The sequence below is a fragment of the Sitodiplosis mosellana genome, unplaced genomic scaffold (assembly GCF_009176505.1).
Source record: "Sitodiplosis mosellana isolate CC-2019 unplaced genomic scaffold, AAFC_SMos_1.0 Smas_scaffold_6191, whole genome shotgun sequence".
NCBI classification, from domain to species: domain Eukaryota; kingdom Metazoa; phylum Arthropoda; class Insecta; order Diptera; family Cecidomyiidae; genus Sitodiplosis; species Sitodiplosis mosellana.
In genome coordinates this window covers 4,168,227-4,187,870 of record NW_022601432.1, presented here as the reverse complement: position 1 = coordinate 4,187,870, position 19,644 = coordinate 4,168,227, and the positions used below count along the sequence as shown (strand labels likewise).

General features: G+C 36.2%; 2 protein-coding genes across 16 annotated transcripts; one reads left to right on the top strand and one right to left on the bottom strand.

Annotated features, from left to right (window-relative positions):
- Window positions 1–692: 692 nt before the first annotated feature.
- LOC129576746 (trypsin-2-like) lies at window positions 693–1,914 on the top strand. The gene is made up of 2 exons (XM_055462313.1): window positions 693–1,015; window positions 1,092–1,914. The coding sequence occupies exons 1-2, from the start codon at window positions 832–834 to the stop codon at window positions 1,433–1,435; spliced, it is 528 nt and encodes a 175-aa protein (XP_055318288.1). The 5' UTR covers window positions 693–831; the 3' UTR covers window positions 1,436–1,914.
- Window positions 1,915–3,343: 1,429 nt separating this feature from the next.
- Window positions 3,344–19,380, bottom strand: LOC129576738 (epidermal growth factor receptor kinase substrate 8-like protein 2). 15 transcript variants are annotated; one of them, XM_055462285.1, is made up of 10 exons: window positions 18,628–19,380; window positions 10,583–11,155; window positions 10,318–10,461; window positions 9,605–9,785; window positions 8,614–9,338; window positions 7,768–8,385; window positions 7,566–7,686; window positions 4,364–4,522; window positions 3,853–4,223; window positions 3,344–3,750 (listed from the first exon to the last, which is right to left on the bottom strand). In XM_055462285.1, the coding sequence occupies exons 2-10, from the start codon at window positions 10,898–10,900 to the stop codon at window positions 3,679–3,681; spliced, it is 2,709 nt and encodes a 902-aa protein (XP_055318260.1). In that variant the 5' UTR covers window positions 10,901–11,155; window positions 18,628–19,380; the 3' UTR covers window positions 3,344–3,678. The 15 variants fall into 15 exon arrangements, with proteins under 15 accessions (XP_055318260.1, XP_055318262.1, XP_055318255.1 ...); XM_055462287.1 differs by having other exon boundaries at window positions 19,077–19,342; XM_055462280.1 differs by having other exon boundaries at window positions 10,583–11,152; window positions 18,628–19,323.
- Between the last annotated feature and the right edge of the window lie 264 nt (window positions 19,381–19,644).

Sequence of the window (19,644 nt, the reverse complement as noted above, 5' to 3'; positions counted from 1 at the left end):
TTTCTTCAAAAATAACGCCAATCTAATAATAAATTTGTACACAGCTTTTGTTATTCTTAAAATACAGCAAGATAAGCATTGTACGTGTCTCCATAGAAATTGTGTTGTCCTTGATGTTTTCGATTTTCGTTCAAAATGCAAATCAAAAGTAGAAAAGCAATCGAAATCGATCGGATCTACAACTAAATTAAGTAATTGACAAATGGCGAATCTAATTGTTTTAGATTTTTCAATTGAAATACTATATCAAAATCGATTAGTTTGAGCTTATATCTCAACGACCATTCAATATTGTCGCGTAGGGTCATCATTGCATTCACAATTGGATTTTGCACGAAAATGTTTTGGTTGCTGTGTTTATTCCTGAATACGCTGCTGTATTCATCGGTGATGGGATCAGGTAAAATTGAATTTTCAAAAGAAAAAACAAAGTTGGATTCATTGTTCGCCTCACTCATTTTCAGCGGAGCAATTTTCTGGTGTATCTTCACGAATTGTCGGTGGCAATGTGGCCGACATAAAGGATTTCCCATATGCAGTTGTTATATATTTGTTTTATTAGCATCCTGAAATGCCTGGCTTTACACAGAGATGTGGTGGTGTGATCATTTCAGAGGAATGTATTTTGACCGCGGCTCACTGTTTTAATAATTATTTGGCAAGCGGGATGTCAACAAACAAATTTTGTTCGAAATGTTGTTCGTTGACACCTCTATCTTTGGAAAATAACTATCAAACAGTACATAAAAAATAGTTTTCCATTACAGTATTGCATTTCGAGGGGCCGCATTTGTTCAAGCTGGTGCCAGCGCGACTGTGGTAGACAACGCGATGTATTCATTCTACGAATATGTAGAAAAACATCCACAATTCAATCGAGCCACTTTTGATAATGACTTTGCACTTCTAAAGCTCGAGCAACGACTGACTTTTTCCGATAAAATTAAGAAAGTTGAATTAGCCAATCATGACGATAAAATCAATCCGGGCGATCTATGTTGGCTGGTTGGATGGGGTAAAAAAAATTCAAAATTTATTCAGTAAAATACCTTGAAATAAGCAAAACAATATGATTTTGTTGGTATTTGTAGGAGCTTTATATGGAGACAGCAGACAAGTAAAAACCATTCACTACGGCAACATAGCTCAAACAGATTTGCTTCATAAACTTTTGGTGCAAATTTATGATAATTCATTTTGTAATAAAATTTATAAAGACCAATGGACGGAAAATATGATTTGTGCCGGCCATGATAACCAATCGAAGGGCCAATGCAATGGTGATGCTGGTGGGCCATTAATTTGTCATAATAAGCTGTTTGGCATTCTTTCGTTTGGTAAGGAAAACAAAGAATGTGGCAGACATCCAGATGTTTATGGGCGTGTTAAAAAAGTTCGTAAATGGATCAAAGAGAAAACGGGAATAAACTCATGAGGGAAATAAACAATAATAACAATTTTATGATCAGTTTGCACGAGAGGTGTCTTGAATATGCGTTATAGTACGATACTTTTGTCAAAAGAAACTTTTATGTTGTGCACAATTAAAATGAATTGGGACTATGTCTAACCAAAAAGCAAAAATTCAGTTCAAAATCCGATGTTTTGTTCGAGAAGTTTGATTTCCAAATTTTGAACTAGAAGAAATTATACTTGAATTTCGACAAACGCGTTCAGATGAAAATATTCAAAAAAAAACTTTGTCAACAATAAAGCCAAAATGAAATTGAAAAATTTCCTTGGTTTATATTAAAGTATATTTGTCCACAGCTTAAATCGTTGCGTACTAGTGCAGAAGAAACCATTTCGATACTGCACCAACAACTTTTATTTATTTTTTGAAGAGGATTTGGTCAAAAAAGCCACAAAAACATCGTAGATCTTATATTTACAGCAATATTTCAATTAATCATTTCCGACAAGAACTTTAATCGAATTGATATCTATTTTTGCCGTGATTTTGTTCTCGGTTTTATTCCAGTTTCATTTTCAATCCATTTAAGAACGGATCGTATATTCTATAAGAATAAACATCTGGATATTCACCACACTCCTCCACACTGCTGTGCTTTCTAAATGATGAGATGCCAAACAGCTTGTCATGGCAAATTAATGGCCCACCGCTATCACCTCCACATGTGCCTGTTACATTTTCCTTCGTTCTTATAACCGGCACATATCATTCGTGTTCAAGTATTGGCACTTCAAGCTCATGAAGGAATTCTTCTTCTGGGTCTATATTGGTTGAAACCATTTCTAACAACAAAAAACAATTGGTTTTGTTTTGGTTATGTAATTTGTTGTACACTTTTGGAATTGAAAGGGAGATTCATACCCCATCCGACTACCCAACAAGTATCAGCCGGTTTGATTTTTTCATCTTCAAGTGGCAAATCAATGTAATTTATTGTCCCAGAATAATCCAATTTTCGCTTAAGTTTTAGAAGTGCAAAATCATAATCGTAAGTTTCTGAATCATATTTTGGATGTTTAATAGCTGGTTCGAGGAATGCATACGTTCCGCTGCCTATCAGAATTTCTGTGGAACCAGCCTAAGCAAATATGACTCCTATGTCTGGAAAACTTTATTTAGAAACTATATTTGTATTTGTACGGTTTGATTTTCACGTAATTGGTTTGCGAAATACTCAAAACAGTGGGCTGCACTTAGAAGCCACTCCTTGCCGATGAATGCGGCAGCACAAAAATATTCTTTAACAGAACTTTCACTATCACGATAATATACATATGTTGAAGCTGTATATGGATACTTTGTTATATTGACCCAATTTCCACCGACAATCCTTGGAGATGCACCAGAAAATTGCTTCGCTGCAAATGAGTGAGGTGAACAATGAATCGAACTTTGTTTTTTCTTTCGAAAATTCAATTTCAACTGATCCCATCACCGATGAATACATCAGCGTATTCAGGAATAAACACAGCAACCAAAACATTTTCGTGCAAAATCCAATTGTGAATGCAATGACGATCTAAACCTACGCGACAATATTGAATGGTCGTTGAGATATAAGCTCAAACTAATCGATTTTGATATAGTATTTCAATTGAAAAATCTAAAACAATTAGATTCGCCATTTGACAATTACTTAATTTAGTTCTAGATCCAATCGATTTCGAATGCTTTTCCACTTTTGATTTGCATTTTGAACGAAAAACATGAAGGACAACACAATTTCTATGGAGACACGTACAATGCATATCTTGCTGTTTTCCTTCCAATTTTAAACATTTTAAAAGGCGTGTACTCAATTACCATCAAAAATCTGTGTCGATTCGTCAAAATTCCAATCAAATAAATAAACAAACGATCGAAAAGAAATTGTTTACTATAAAATGTTGGTTCCAATATTTATTGTATCAATCAACTGTCAAAAAAAATTTGTTCTGTATTTTTCTTCGTTTATGCTTAAAATGCTAGTTCGGTATGGATTAAGGCGATTCGGCCGATTTATTTTATACCCCTCAACTATCTGCTGAGAGATGAAAATAAAACCCATATAAGATTCATAGTAATGTTTATATGTGGTTGTATCACTTTTAGCACCGTATGGCTATGGCTATGGCTATGGTATGTTTTGTTTTGTTGAGCACTCTCGATTTCTCATGAGCAATATCCGGTGTGTGTGTGTATACTCGTTTGGAAAATGATGCATTTCAGTGTTCATCGATTCGTTTTCGTGCTTTGGCCAGACACGCTAAAAGCTCTGAAGTTCTCGTTGTCTTGTACTGTTGAAAAAGGAAATGATTTAAAACCAAATTAAGTTAGCAATCAAATTCGAAAAGAAACTCAACTAAATTGATAGAAAATCGAGGTGGATTCAAACTTACGCCAGACACATTGCGTTGAACGGTGATTTGGGAAAGTAGGCGACGGCCTTCGTCGATGCCACAGTGATCTTCGAGCGTATCGCGATCCAGTGAAAAGAGTTCATGGCCATTCAAGTAGCCAAATTTCGTGACAACATATTCGGAAAAGCCTTTTGCTTTGAGCCATTGTTTCACATTGGCCGGCGATGATGTTGGCTGAATGAAAATCTCCGGCGTTTTATGAATATCCCAATTGTGGCTCTTTTCACGATACAATTTCAATACTTTTGCTAGTTCATCGTTCATATTTTCACGATTATCGCTGCTGATCGAGTTAAGTGTTGTCGCATCTTTTGCTTTGTTCGATATTTTAGTCCGTTCATTATCTTGAACTGAGTGGAAGAAAAAAAAAAAAAAAAAAAGAAACGGAAACAAATTACAATGAAGCGTTTTGCGTCTCAAGAAACGTGAAAAAGATGATCATAAAATGACATCGATTTCCATTTCCACTAAATGCGTTTTAAAGTTATACCTGAATTGTGTTTGTTCACGTGCACTGTGGCTGTTGTTTGAACGGTCGCAATTTGATTCTGAACATTGTTGTTTTGTTTGTCCTGTTTGGTTAAATCGGCAAGGAATGGTGGCGGTTTTGGTATCACCGCGATATCGGCATACTGTTGCTGCTTCTTATCTATTTCGGTCCAAAAACGTTATCGAACCCGTGTTTGTGTGTGTGTGCATGGGGCAAACAAATGGAATCGACAATTTCAGTTAGTACGAAAGTAAGATATCAAAATTTATGACTGTTTTCAACAACTCTTGCTTTTTTGGCGAATGCATTTTATAGACGAAATGTAACGACGCCATAACTATGTGTTTATTCTACCAATATTAATCGATGAAATGAAATTTACTTTCAACAAAAATACCAAATAACATATTAAAAACAAATCGAGACAATAAAATTAAACTTATTCAGTACTTACGCGATGGTAAAAATAAAGCAACAATAACCACAGTAACAACAATGAAGAATTTAAAAAAAAAACGACTACACATACGTCATATAGATGGGACTGCAAACAAGTGAGATCAACCAAAGCAAACAAATGATATGGTGGTTAAAATACAAATCGGCACACTATTGAAAACGAAATAAAAAAAAAAAGAGAAAACAAACGGAACACAAAACCCAGAACAAACGGTGACACACAAAAATGATGTGGATTTTGCCAAAAAAAAAAAAAAACACAACAACAACAACCAAACACATATACAAAATACTGCAAACAATTTGGTCTACCAAGCTGAAAAATCAAAATCCGGCCAATTGTCGATATACTTACTTGGGCAAAGAACTCAATCACAACAAAGATAAAATAACAACAAATTGAAATTAATATCTAATTTTTGGAATTGGACAAAATTTATGGAAAATCTCGAGAATAATGTCTAATCTAGCAGCCATTTAATATTGATTACTTGATTTGTTTTCAAAAAGAACAGCCATTTTTGTTGTTGGTTTTAATCATTTTTAAATATATATATTTTTCAATTTGTATATACAAACATTATTTATAAATCCTTGAAATAGCCAGAACTGTTGAGCTTTTAATCTGTTTTTTTTTCTTTTTCTGTTTCTTGTTGCAATTTTATTATATACTACGTAGGTAAAACTAGCAGATGACGTCTGTTGACAAAAAATAGCATATTTGTGTCAACTAATTTAGATGTTATTGTTTCTTGTTCAAGATTTACATTTAAAGAAGAGAAAAAAAATTGATTGTGTTAATTCGAATCCATGAGTAAATGAGTTTGAATGAGGGAATATATTCGTTGTATTGTTTTGAATGGAAGAAGAAAAATAAATTCATCGATTTTTTTTTCCATCTCCATTTTGCTTGTTCTCAAAATGCATTTTAGAATATTTTTTCTCATTTTAGTTACAAATTGATTTACGTCAAATACGATGTAAACTGCTAATTTTTGCGCTGAATGAATTTAAATATGGAATTATCATTTAGCGTATATTTGGAATGAGTATTACGATGCACGATTGTGTGTGATTAGTGTAATTATACGAAAAAAGACGATATATTGTTTGATATGTGGGTTTGTGTGTTTTTGGGAAGGGAACATGGGAGGATTGTTTCGTCTTCTTCTTTTTTGTCATCATCATCATACTGATATAAACTTGATATGTATATATATATATATATATATATATGTATATTTCTACAATATATTATTATGATATTTTTTTTGTCGACGTTCAATGTAAAACGTACATAGAATTTCGATAAACAACGAATTGACAATATGAAGGCACACTTCTAAACAATTTCCACACATGCACACCGAAGCGAATATAAATCATGCATAATTTTGTTTTTCTCGATTGTCTGTGCGCTGCGTGCGCAAACTTAAATTTCAATTGACAAAGACGCCAAAGCAACTTTCATAGTTTTGTTTCTTCTTTTACTCGATTGCCCTCTCGAAATGAATTTTACACAATACAAAATAGCCTGCATTAATCGTACAGTTGGGTTTTTTATTTCGGTCTCCTAAATAATATTAAATATACTCCTATATGTTCGTTGTATTTGTTGTCATAGGACAGAAAATTATGTAATTATTGTAATTAAATCTATTCCCAAAGGAAAAACTGCATCATTCGGGCTACTACTTTGTTGCACTACCATTTTGAGTCAAAAGCTGCCGTTTCGAACGAAAAAATAAATGATAATAATTCGAAAACGGATTTGGAATGACCTCATTTTGAATATTACAAGCAAATGACCTTAAGCAACTCTCAACACCAACAATTGTATTGAGTGTAATTTGGTACGAACTTTGATCGCAGCTTGCGATTCATAGCAAAGTTCAAAGCGACTTTTTTTCTTTTATCTTCCTCTATTGCATTCGTTTTGAATATTTCTAATCATAAAGCATGCGATTTTTTTTCTCTTTAAATACATCTGAATTTCTTACGGCTACATTAGTTCATTTCTGTTCTAAAATGTCAATGTCAATTTTTTTTTCTTTTCACTTTTTCTATTGTCCATTTTCATTCAATTTGTCAAGCGAACAAAAAAAAAATAAACGGTTATTCTAAATCAAATGGATATAAACTGCTCGGATTTAATCGACTGTAAGCAGACACATGAAAAACTTTGTCCGAACCAAAAAATAATAATAATGATAATAGTTATAATCGTACACAAAACAAACAAAAACACAAAAAACACATTTTAATTTATGACAAATGGTTCTGATCGACACACTTTCTACACAATATTTTTGCAGCAAAACGGTATGAATTTTTTTATTTTTCGTCGGACGAATAAATATTGCGCAAAAATTGGAACAAGTAAACAACATGAATATACATTACATTTAAATTGGTTACAAAAATCCAAATTTAAAACGACAAAAAAACACAGTACAAAAAAAAAAAAAACTTTTCTTGCTTTGATGACAGCGGAACAAAATATGATTCGTTTTTTTTTTTGGGGGGGGGGTTCGCTGAGTGTGGAATGTGTGTGTGTGTGTGTGTATTTTGTGCTTAATGCGATGGTGCAAGTGTTATAATTTAAAAGTGCATCAACATATCAATCTAGCTAGTCGGTTTTATTTTATTGATTTTTTTTTTGCATTTCTCTTCATGGAAATTTGCCGTATTGTTGTTGTTGGAGTTTGTTGCGCTTAAAAATACCGAAATTCGCCTTTCTTACCTATGTGCTTGTTACGAACCCAGTCGGCCTGAGCCGTATGCGTTTGCTGTTGTTGTTGTTGTTGCTGCTGCTGTTGATTATTTTCGTTGCCATACTGTGTGTAACGATCTAAAACCGCATCCTGAAAACGAATCAAATGTAAGAATCGTTTGGAAATTTTCGGTATTCGAATCAGAAAACATTTCAATTTTATTCAACTTACGTTAGCTACCGCACGACTTATCTTTTTCCCGGCAAATGCGTCATTTGTATTCGAATCAGGTACAGCACTGCCACTGGCCGCATTTGAATTATTCGCCGCAATATTGCTGCCACCGGTGAAATTGAATGGTGTCACAATTGTGTGTGGCACGTGCGCCATTTGGCCGCGAACATTTCGGGCTTTCCACCATTTTCGTGTGTCGTCCAAAATTTCCAAATATTCACCGCGTGACACGGTCAATTCTTTGTCATTGTTTGCGGTGCGTGGATATGTTACTTGCACAATTTTTGCACCACGAGCGGCCAAACTCTCGATCCAGGCCGACGAATTCGGGACCATTGATTCGTTTGGATTGGTTACGGTGACATCGGTTAAACCGCCATTTCGTTCGATCGAATCGATTGAGATGTCACTGCGTGCACTAAAATCTCGCATTGCCGGACTATGTGGTGCACCACCGCCACCGACACCGACACCACCACCAGGACCACCACCACCAGCATGATGACCAGATGACGGTTGCATATCATAATCGTAATCAATGGAATACATTTGCTGTTGCTGTTCCATTCGTCTTTTGATTGCATTCGCTGATGGATTACTATTTTGTTTGATGAGCTACAAATTGAAAGAGTAAACAGTAATTTAGTTACCCGCATCAAGCGAATTATTTTTTCTTCTTATCAAAAATGCATGGAAAATCTATTCAAATGACGTATGATCACATGTTTGTTTCGTTTTCTACGTCCTCTAAATATAATAATGATTTATTGATGTGACCTGAATATGAGTGAAGTAGAAAAAAAGGGTAGAAAAAAGCGATGGTGTTAATTGGATTCTAATTACCTTATGGTGAATACTAACTGACGATTGTGTTGGATTTGGTGCATCATTTTGTGGTGACGGTGTGCCGGCATGAGCTTCAAGCTCATCGATGACCGGGTATTCGGGTGACCAACCATCAAAAAATACCGGATGATACATAACCATGCCTTGTCCATTTTTCCATTGATCACGTGGAATGGACCATGCATCGCCCAGCGAACGCCATAGTTCCGTCTCTTTGCTTGTCACACAATTAATTAGCAAATTGATTGCTTCGCGTGTCAACAGCGGATTTATCACACGAGCCGGTAGATTTGGATCATAATATGTATCGTGTGATGCATCGACAATAAGTGCTAATGGTGTGAATAGAAAATGTACTAGTTCGGGCGCATTTGGATCATGAATGTGTGCTTTTAGTTTGGCCAATAAATTGAATGATAATTTAAATTTGGCAAAAATATCGATAAATTCCTTTTCATGTGGCGGTTTTGTACGCAATGTTAGCAAACCTTCGCCCGGATCTTTCTTTTTCGATTTGCGATTGCGTCTGCGGCGCTCTAGTTCTCGTGATGCGGCCGCTGCATGTTGCAATCGGGCAATAAACTTTTCAATGTCATCGAAGCAATGATTCAGAACGACAACGTCTCGTTCATATTTTTCGCTTGATGTTGAGCTGGTGTCGTCGTTGATGCCTCCACCATTTCCACCGCCACACATTCCCAGCTCCGAATCGGTGTCATTATCTGCAAATGAATGATCATTTATTTATTTATTTATTCGTGTGTTGTTTTGAAGAGTTGAAATTAATCGTATTTAATTGAAAGCACAACAACAACAAAGTATGAGTCTTCCGCAGCACCGATTTGGATTGCATGACACTTGGTCAACATTGACAATCACAAATGCTATTATTTATTGGCTGCCGCGTGCAAATCGGCTTTTTTCTGCTCGTCGTCGTTGTTGTTGTTGTTGTTCTTCTCTGCGTGTAACACACAAATCGTTTACTTACCGCGATTACTGTAACCAGCAACATTGCCATCAACATTCGAATGGTGACGTTCACGGCCTGACTGTGACTTTCCATACGATTGTGATTGATGATGCATTACATCGTGATGTTCTGTGATTGATTTGCCATCGCGTAATTGCTTCAAATCCTCAACTAAATGTATAGCTGAAATGCTTTGACACTAAAACCGCCCCAGGTTGAAATGAAGAGAAAAATAGAATTAAAATGAAACCAAACGAAAAAAAGAAACGTATTTATAAAATCGTTGTCGTAACACAGAAGAAACAAGATCGGAAAAAGGCAAAGGAAAAAATAGAAACATGATAAGGAAATGGAGAAATATGAACAAGACAGATAAAGCGTGCGACCAAATAAACCGAACTAAACCAAATTGAACAAACACCAGTGTTTATCGTCTATATGTTTTCTATTTTTCCGGTTTTCCAATTCAGTTGGTCGTTGGTCCGGTTTGATGTTTTTCTTTCTGGCCTGTCTGTCGCTCCGTCTTTCTTGCCGCACATTGAAAATGGCAAACGTTACAATTATATGACGACGACGACGACGAAAAAAACAAACCGCATTGAAAAATGCTTGATATTCATTTGTAATGGGATGCGTAAAAAGTTAGTTGAAATGTGTTTTATTTTCTTTTTTTCTTCTTTCTGAAATGGGCGACTCACGACGGTCATATTAGTCAATTATGCGATATTTACCTGAAATATGTGCATTTCGGAACGAGAACCAGTTCCACCGTCCACAATGAATACGAGTATATTATTATATAATTCTGTGGGTCCATTGCTGGTGAAAGCGGTGGGCTCTTTGATCAATGAGGCCGGAAAACGTTCAATTATATTCTGTAAATATGAATGAAATGAGTGAAAAAAAAATGGAGCAAAAAACCGCATGTGTCTGTGAGAAACGGGATTGTTGTCGCATCGAATGCAATTTATGCATAGGAAACCGAATCGTACTTACCCCAGTTTCATAGTCCATGATTAAGATCCATTGTCGATCTAAGCATAGTTTCATTTTTTGTGACCAAATGCCCGTTGATTTTTCTAATTGAAGTAGGCGTCGCATGCCATCGGCCGGATATAAAATGCCCGATTCTTGGTTCACCGTGAACGTGGCCAAATGCTCGAGCAAATAAATTGGTTTGTCCATTAAATCATTGTCATATCGATCGTATTGGCCGGTGCCAGTGCTGCGCAAATCACGATCATCACCTGAGTAATTACCGCTACTGCTACCGTTTGCCGTTCCGGCATCGGTTCGATTTGGATGGAAAGGCATCTTCACTTATCTTCTTATCGCGCACGAGAAAATTTTTTTTTCCAAATTTCCCACACGAAAAAAAAACTAAAATTGTTTTTGGTGTTTTTTTCTTCTTCTGTTTCGTTTTTTTTTTTGGATCGGTTCAACACTTCAAATGTATTCACTTCCAATTTGATCTAATCACAATTAACAAATTCACTTCCAATTAAATAGAACATTTGATTGCACTCCAACACATCATCGATCAGCCACAAAACGTTTTTACAATCACTGCTGCAATGGAGAGAGATAGAGAGAAGAAATATGGGGATATGATTAAAAAGAAGCAAGAAAAAGAAAACAAATTGACGGTGAAAATCTATGTTATTAAACTACTTGAACGGAAGGCGGCCAACAACACAAAAGCAAAACAAAGATAATGGTATTAATTGATTGCACGCTGAAGAAAATCAAACGAAATGAGTAGAGTGTGTGTGTTAACTTTTGCTTCTTCGCTTCTTCTTTTTTTCTAGTTTCTTCGGAAACTATTATTTTTGCGTCGAAGATCTTGCGCAAATTGGCAAATCAACTGATTTTATTCGATCGTTTTAACGTATGAGTAAATTGCGTTGCTTTTCAACCAACGTCTATTTATGCCTTCTTCATCGTCGTCGTCGTCGTCGCTACTATTCTTCTTCTTTTTGTTATTCATTTAGTCGCGCGCGCATCCGTTCCCTGTTCACAATCGGCTTTTCACTCTAGGTGTGGCAAACGATATAGGTGTTGAGCGTTTGATTAATGAAGTAAGATACAAAAATAACAGAAGGAGCATGGAATTGAGTTGAGTCGAGTATCTCTCTCTCTCTCTCTCTCTCTTTATCTCGTTGTGTATGCGTATCGGGCGTTCAGCGGTGTGTGCGTTCGTTCGTGGTTTTTTTTTCTCTCTCTCTGTGCTGTTATTTTCTATGTGCGCACATCGCACCACAACCATGTGACTTACGGAAACATGAAGAGAAGAAGAAGAAGTTCTTGTCTCGCGTACAGTCACAACATTTTAAATGTCTTATCAACGATATAAAACACATCATCTTTTGACTGTAGATTGATCGGGCACTAAAATCGAATGCGCAAAGGAAGTGGCAACCATCATATGGATGAATTCATCAACGCTTTCTCATCAGTTTTGTGGCGTTTCTTTCGTGTATTGCCTTCGATGCTGTTTCATTGGTTTGGACATGGAATATTTCAAGAGAAGGAAACGAAACGAAACGAAACGAAGAAAAAAAAACACACGAAGAAAGCTCACGCACCACGAAAGAAACCACTGCGCACGCACATCGTTGTTTGAACACACGCCAAATTGTACGCTTTCGTTTAATCACGTTTTCGGCTACTCAATATTCGATGCATTCGCTGTCGCTCTCACTGAAAACGTGAAACACACATAATGTTTATGCATTCGATTGATGTAAGATTGGAATTTTTTTTTTTTGGAACAATTGATTTTATTTAAATGTTAACCCAAATCGTTCACGCAGAAGTGAAGAAAAAACGCACCACTGCACGGCACAACGATGAAAGAGACCGAGGGAGAGGGAGAGAACGGAGGGAGAGAAAAAGATCAACAATCAAAAAGAAAACGTTTAATTTTGAATTTTCGATTGTGTCTGACTTGTTGTCAGAGTTTAATTTATACATTGTCGACAAACGATTTGATCACCTAGCATTACGGCCCACAATTTTTTTTGTGTGTTCAAAACAATTTGAATACTCAAATTATACGTCACGTTCACTAATTGCACTCTGTTTAATGACTTTTCGATGTTTAGGCACACTAAGCTGCTGGCTTGTTCACTCGCGTTGCTCATTTTATTCCCTACTTCTTCTTCTGCGGTTTTTGTCGTAGTAAAAACAAAAAAAGCACATTTCAAACGCTTGAATTACTCTCTAACGAATCAACTAAATATCGGTTTAAAAAACACACTCGTCCATGAGAATCGATAAATCGATGACAAATAGATCTCAAATCGTGTGTGTTTGGAATTTTTGTTGGCTTCTGGTATTTCAACTGAACGAAAAAAAAACGATAGAAAAACAGCAACAAAAACATAGAGTGACATATGCACAAGCACGCGAATCGCTAAGACTGGCTGACATGGAATTGTGCAAGGTAAGGGTGCGGTTTTGTAACCGACAGCCAAACCAAAAAGACATACCAGCATATATATATATATAAAAATAGACGGTCTATAAATGCATTTCCACTTAATAAATATGCGCTATTATGAGTATGCACTCATATTGGCCGAGCAATGTGCGAGAATCGAATGAGAGAGTCGGAGAGTCGGGCAGGTATAATGAAAATCGGTATGGTATTTATTTCTCTCTTCTTTTCTCATTCGTTAACCGTCGAAAGCATGCAGCTTTGCCAATAATAGCAATTGCAACGGCTAGACCAACAACATCATCCAGCAGTAATAACAACAACAACAACATCAGCAGCAGCAGCAGCAGCAACTGCAGCACCACTGAACGAACGGCAACAGCAGTAAAATCAATGCAATGCCAACGAATCTGCAGAAATGAGTGTTATTAACGATGAATGCGACTTGAAGTACGGTGAACATAGCAAACAACAACAACAACAAATGTACTACGAGTAATAAGGTATATCACATGGACAGTATAATGTTATGGAATGGTCGACTGATTACTCGCTCTCTTTCATCACATAATGGTGTGCGTGAGTCTTTTCTTGACCATATTTCTTCTTATTCTTCATTTTTCGTCCATTTCATTCGTCTTAATATCGAAAAAAAATATAAATCTTTCTTCCACAATATATGATGAAGAGTGCGGGCGCGCGCGCATCAGTTGGCTGATGATGGCACACACACACACACAGACGGCCGCACAAAAACCTCGCGGAATAGCGGTGCTAACTGCAACGACCACAACTCGCTATATGTGCGCGCGAGAGAGTATCTCGCCCAAGCCCATTGAACAAGACAGCAACAAGAGTAACCGTACGTTTTCGTTCGGGTATATTGAATTCCAGAATTTTCCGCGGCAAGAAATGCAAATGCAATTTCTCTTGTGGTACGGAGCAAAAATTATTATGATTGAAATCAGCAAACAATTTTGGATCGTCGTCATCGTCATAATCATTGCTGTTTGTACCAAACAGTTTGTTGCCTGCCAAATGAAAATCCACACGGCCTAACTTTCGATGGCATTACCGTGAAAGTATGCAGAATAATATGTGTGTTGCAATAGAATACTTATTTTCTCATTTAACAACTTAATAATCGGCGCATAGACGTGCGGAATATTATTATTATTTATGGACACATAAAATTCGAAAAAAAAACCATCGATGTCGACGATGACTACGACTACGGCGACGATGTGGAAAAAAAGGGCACTCAGAGCAAAACAATTCACGATATTGTTATTTGGCGGATGTACCACGTTGTTGTTTGATTTTTGTTTTCTGAATTGTTTTGATGGTTTTGCCGTGGCTTTTTTTTCTCTCCTCTATACCGAGATTTCTCTCTATAGAAATATTTTCAGGCGCGTACTGTGCATAATACTTCTGTTTGTATTTTCGGGAATGTAGCGATTGTTGTTGTTGTTTATTTTTTTTCGGCTGTTGATGGTTAACCGCATTCATGCGACCCATATATAAATGACAACAAAAACAGTGTATTTAAACATTTGAACACACACACACACACGAATAGAATCACGCGCAAGGAGAGTCATCGAAAATGTCACTTGTACCAATGTGAATTTAAATGCGCGCACGACTTCAATGTGTTTGACAGAGACAGGTGCCGATTGGAATGTTGTCCACATCGCATTTATTCACATCATCTACATAGATAGCGATGGTGGAAGGTGTGCAAGCACGGCACAGTTCAAATTGATTCGACAACGAACAGCAACCACGGTTACAAATACACACAACTCTCTATCTCACATACACACAGCACTTAGCACCGTTTGGTTTAGCGCGAGCAATGAAAAGGAGAACGTAAAATAAACGAATCCAATCCGACAACATTTCGAAACGAAGCACAACAGATGAAGCAACGGCCATACCAATGTTATTGAATATGCCACATAACTCTCGACGAATATTGGGATATTTGAATGGGAAATGTTATTTTGCGAGTGAGATCACTGTGTTTGGTTAGTCGCTTGACTCTTATTTTTTTTTCGTCGCTCTCGTCTATTTCTTTTCACATATGATCACTTGGCGATTGGCAACACTCATTACACACATTCGTTGAAATCCAGCTATGTGCGACACCGAACGAAAAAAAAACAACAACAACAACACAACACACTATCTCCTAATTGCTTATGCAAAACATTTGCCCTGTGCAACAGCAATCCGACACGGTTTAACCGAAAGACCAGAGAGATAAGACTTTGCCAGCGATTACTGCCTTTTTTTAAAAAACTTTTTTTCGCTTCTTCGGTTAATTTTATTTTTTAGCACCACTTTGTGAATGAATCAATTGTAAGACTTGGGTGCATTATGAATGTATAATCGTCGGAATGTTTGAAGCAACTAATTAGATAAGTGAGAAGAAACAACAATTGGGTGCGTGCACTACACGTTCTCTTCTCCATTCATAGAAGAAGAAAAAAAAAACGACGATGAAGAAGAAGCAATAAAAAAAATTGAATACGCATACAATCTCTTGAGCGATTGAATCAATCGCACACAACACACACACACACACACACTCGAACAAACACAAACCAAGCGAACGAGAGAGCATGGACCAAATTCAGGTGAAAGAAGAAAATTCATGACACATGAAATGCAAAATTTACTCCACATATTTCGCTTAAGTTGCTGCCTGAGCGATAGCTTGATTCATATATTATATATTTGCCGCTATTGGCTTGTAATAGGCTGTGTTTGTGTTCCATCATGTGTTGATTTTCCCGAAAATAAACCGTTTCGTTTGCACGGCCAGCGTTTACTCGGCTTTTTGTGGGCAATCATTCACGAAATGTGTGTTCGTTTTTTATTTTGCTGCTTTACTGTTTCGCTGAGAGGATGTTCGCTTCACTTTTGAATCTAGTCAGCGGCCGCTTTTTCTTTTAGCGCAAAAAGAAAACTAAGCATCAATCTCATTCTGGTTGGCTTGTCCATCGGCAGATCAAAGTAATTAATGCAGATTATCATTGCCATGGAACAGCTTTTCCGTTCTTATTTACAAATTATTATTGTATGTGTCTTTTTTTCGCGCCATGAATGTACCAAATTTTCCAAGAATAACATCTCTACTTGGCCACAGAGATGAATTTCAGATTTAAAATGATTTTCGTGTATAATTGGTGAGAGAATTTCTGGATTTACAACAATTAGCTTTGAAAGATCACATTTTATAAAAGAAATTAGTGTTTTTTTTCTCTTTTTCTCCATTGAAACCGTAACTTTTTTTGGGACATGTCTGTTTCTTAGAAGACATTTATTTTCGGAAGTTGAAATCTGTTCTGTTTTCTAGTTCAAATTTGTTTTTGGCACCTGTGCTTGAGTTTTTTTTTAATTCAGCTTACAAATGCGATGTGAATCGCAGATACGACAACCAGTGCGACGGTTGTCTTAATGCAAATTTAATTGCGTATTCATATTTCAAAATGTGGATGGAATCAATGAGCATTTAAATTCAGCCGCATTCCGTGTTTTACGTTTAAACATGTTGCGCATACACACAGATTCAAAGTGGAAGAATGCTTCAAACGTGCTCCCCCTATCCCGTTTCCTCTCGCTCTCCCTCTCTCTTCTTCTCTATCTCTTCCCTTCTCTCTCTCTCTTTCTCTCTTTCTTTCCATCTCTGTGTGATGATGCACTCCAGCTTCTTTTCTTCAGCAACAAAGTTTAATATTAATTAATATTTTTTTTCATCTTCTTCTCGTCGGCCTCCGTTATTATTTCTCTGTCGGTTCTTGTCTTTTTTCTCAGTTTCTCTTACTCTCTCACTCACTCTCTCTCTCTCTCTCTCTCTCTCTCTCTATCTCTCTGCATTTGATATTCGACATAATTTCAGGCCAACATTTTTCATTTGCCATTTACATTGTTGTTGGGCTCTGTTTTTTTTAATACTTCATTTTACGTCTAACGTATTTGAATGTCTGAGTCTATGCGGTTAATAAAATAAATAAAGCCAATGTGCTAAATAAAATCCATGTATATATGAAAAGAACTGAAGAGAAGTGAGAAAAAAAAAGCGACACAACCGCATTGAAGAGTAGAGAGAAGGTGAAGAAAGAATTTAAGAAAACGAAGAAAAAAAAGTTCTCTTGCGCGCACGATAGAGAAATCTCGGCACAATCACATTCTATTGAAAATGCACGGCACAGCAACGAAAAAAATGTTTTTTTTTTGACAATTAGAATTGTGCCTTAAATAACACAAAACATTCTTTTTTCTTTTATTTTTATTGGCAATTCGCAGGTTCTTTTTTTACGAGCGTATTATGACCCAATCAATGGATCCTATTCAGTGGCGTTCGTGAGTGTGTGTGTGTGTGTGTGTGTGTGTGTATTTGTCTCTGTTGTTATTATTATATTTTTGAAGTCGAATGAAAATTACGTTTGAAAAATTCTCACGTTATGATTGCTCATAGTCGGCGAGTAATACTCACTCGGGGTGTCATTCAATAAGTATCCAATGCTAAGCTAATTAAGCCTATCTGTAACGCTTTTGAAAAACCTTCAATTCACAAATTGTTTTGCATTTAAAACACTTATCAACTCAATTTTCTCGTTTCGTTTCGTCTCTTGAAATGAACATCTCACAAAAGCCAAACCGTTGCACTTGCTTTTTTATCACTCATCCCAATTTGTTTGGACGATATTTTTTTTCAATTTTGTTTTTCGGTTTTCGTTAAACAAAGTCCACTGTTAGTATCAATTCGTTTCGTTAATTAATGGAATTTTAAGATTGTTAACAAACGACCGAAAAAATGGTTGAGAAAATTAGAAAACCATGGAGAAAATCAGAAATATATTGGCTTTCATTAGTTTACACCGATTGATCGATTTGCCATATTTTTTTTGTTAATTTTTCACCTCCGCAGTTCGGAACATTTGATATGGTAGTTAATTGATTTTCTACGTACTCGATGCCATGGAATTTCTCGATTCTCATGCGAAAGAACAACAAGCAAATAATAATACAAAAAAAAAATAAATACTCGAATGTTTTGTTATTATTCACTTCACCTAATACTAAAGTAAAATAATAAAAAAAGAAAAAGAAAAACAACAACGTTCAGTTGAGTTTATTTGCAGAATGTCGCGACAGAACTGACACACAACGAAACCGTTCTCTCTGTGCCGAGAGACAGATACAACGTTTTTTTTTTCTTTCCTTTCTGTCTTCTTCTACTCAACTCTCAACCACACAAATAAAGAAAAATTATTATATTCACAACGGTGAGCGCAATAAACAACACTAGTAAATTGAACACACCAAGAGAGAGAAATGAATTTGAAAAAAAATGTCGCAAGTCGTTACTTTGATTGCCTTTTTCGGTACGTGTAGTAGCTCTCTATGAGAAGGCGATTGCTTTGCTTTGTTGGCGCACACACATTCATATGCCACAAATCGACAAAGTGAGAAACATACGAATACATTCGGGTTTTTGCATGTAAATGAAGCATACTCACACACCATACCACACACCACACCACACAGAAATACAAACCTTCATTCGTGCCGTTTCTTCATTTTTTTTTACCTTTTCGTTGTTATTTCCATTTTATTTCATTTTCTCCGATTTAATTCAGGTTTCAATCGCTTCGTTGCATTGTAGTGGTATGAGGTAATTGAGGTGTATGGACGAAGTGTATATTAAACACACACACACAATGGGAGAGAGAGAGAGACACACACGAAAAATAAAACAGCACACTGTTGCTAGTACACACTCACGCACGTCGTTTGGTGCTTTGGAATGAGCATTCGATTTTGGTGTATTGTTATTGTTACTTTTTGTTATTACAACTGCATATTTCTAATGGGAATAATGTCAATTTTGTGCCCATCAAATGGACCAGTGTTTTCAGCACCAATATTTTTTGTTTGTTTAAAACTATATTATCCACAATGGCCTTGACAAAAATCTTTTTCACTAAATAATTTACAGCACATTGAATTTTCATTCCACATTCAATTCAATTGAATTACACTTGGACAAGGTATTTGGTTTTGCCTTGAATTCCCTGCCCAATTTATCAGTCGAGTGATGGCCGATTCAGTTCACATCAACTAAAATGTCCGTAAAACACTGTTAAGTTTTTTTTTTTGTATTTTCGTTGATTTGCAAGATCGGATGATTAAAATGGTCCAAATGAAAAAAAAAATAGAGAAAAAAACGAATATTTTTTTCGAGAGAGTTTGACGCACACGATTCAAGTGCGATTTGTGTACGGAAATGACGATGTAAGTTGAACATTAAAACTGTATTCGCCTCTTGGCTACAAGTGTCTATGTGATACACGTATACAAGCGTACAGTTGCGATCGCACACAGGTACACGTTTACAAGTCAAAGAAAACAATACATTCGCATAACATTTCATCCAGGTACTATTGTAGTTTGACGGTGTGAAAGACACGAGTATCGGAATTTACCTTAGTATAGTCATTGCATTTGTAGTTTTCCCATTTGAAACTATGTGCCTATGTGTATGGTGAACGAACACCGTATTGAGCTATTTTTTCATACATAGTCTGACAGGTATGTTTTATAGTTG

What these genes read in the sequence shown, in the direction of transcription:
- LOC129576746 (XM_055462313.1), top strand. Translation starts at nt 832, where the DNA reads ATGTATTCATTCTACGAATATGTAGAAAAACATCCACAATTCAATCGA. An exon ending in ATGTTGGCTGGTTGGATGGG is followed by an intron (nt 1,016 to 1,091) that starts GTAAAAAAAATT and finishes TGGTATTTGTAG; the next exon opens with GAGCTTTATATGGAGACAGC.
- LOC129576738 (XM_055462285.1), bottom strand. Translation starts at nt 10,900, where the DNA reads ATGCCTTTCCATCCAAATCGAACCGATGCCGGAACGGCAAACGGTAGC. An exon ending in CAGTTAGTATTCACCATAAG is followed by an intron (nt 8,386 to 8,613) that starts GTAATTAGAATC and finishes TTCAATTTGTAG; the next exon opens with CTCATCAAACAAAATAGTAA. An exon ending in TAAGTCGTGCGGTAGCTAAC is followed by an intron (nt 7,687 to 7,767) that starts GTAAGTTGAATA and finishes ATTCGTTTTCAG; the next exon opens with GATGCGGTTTTAGATCGTTA.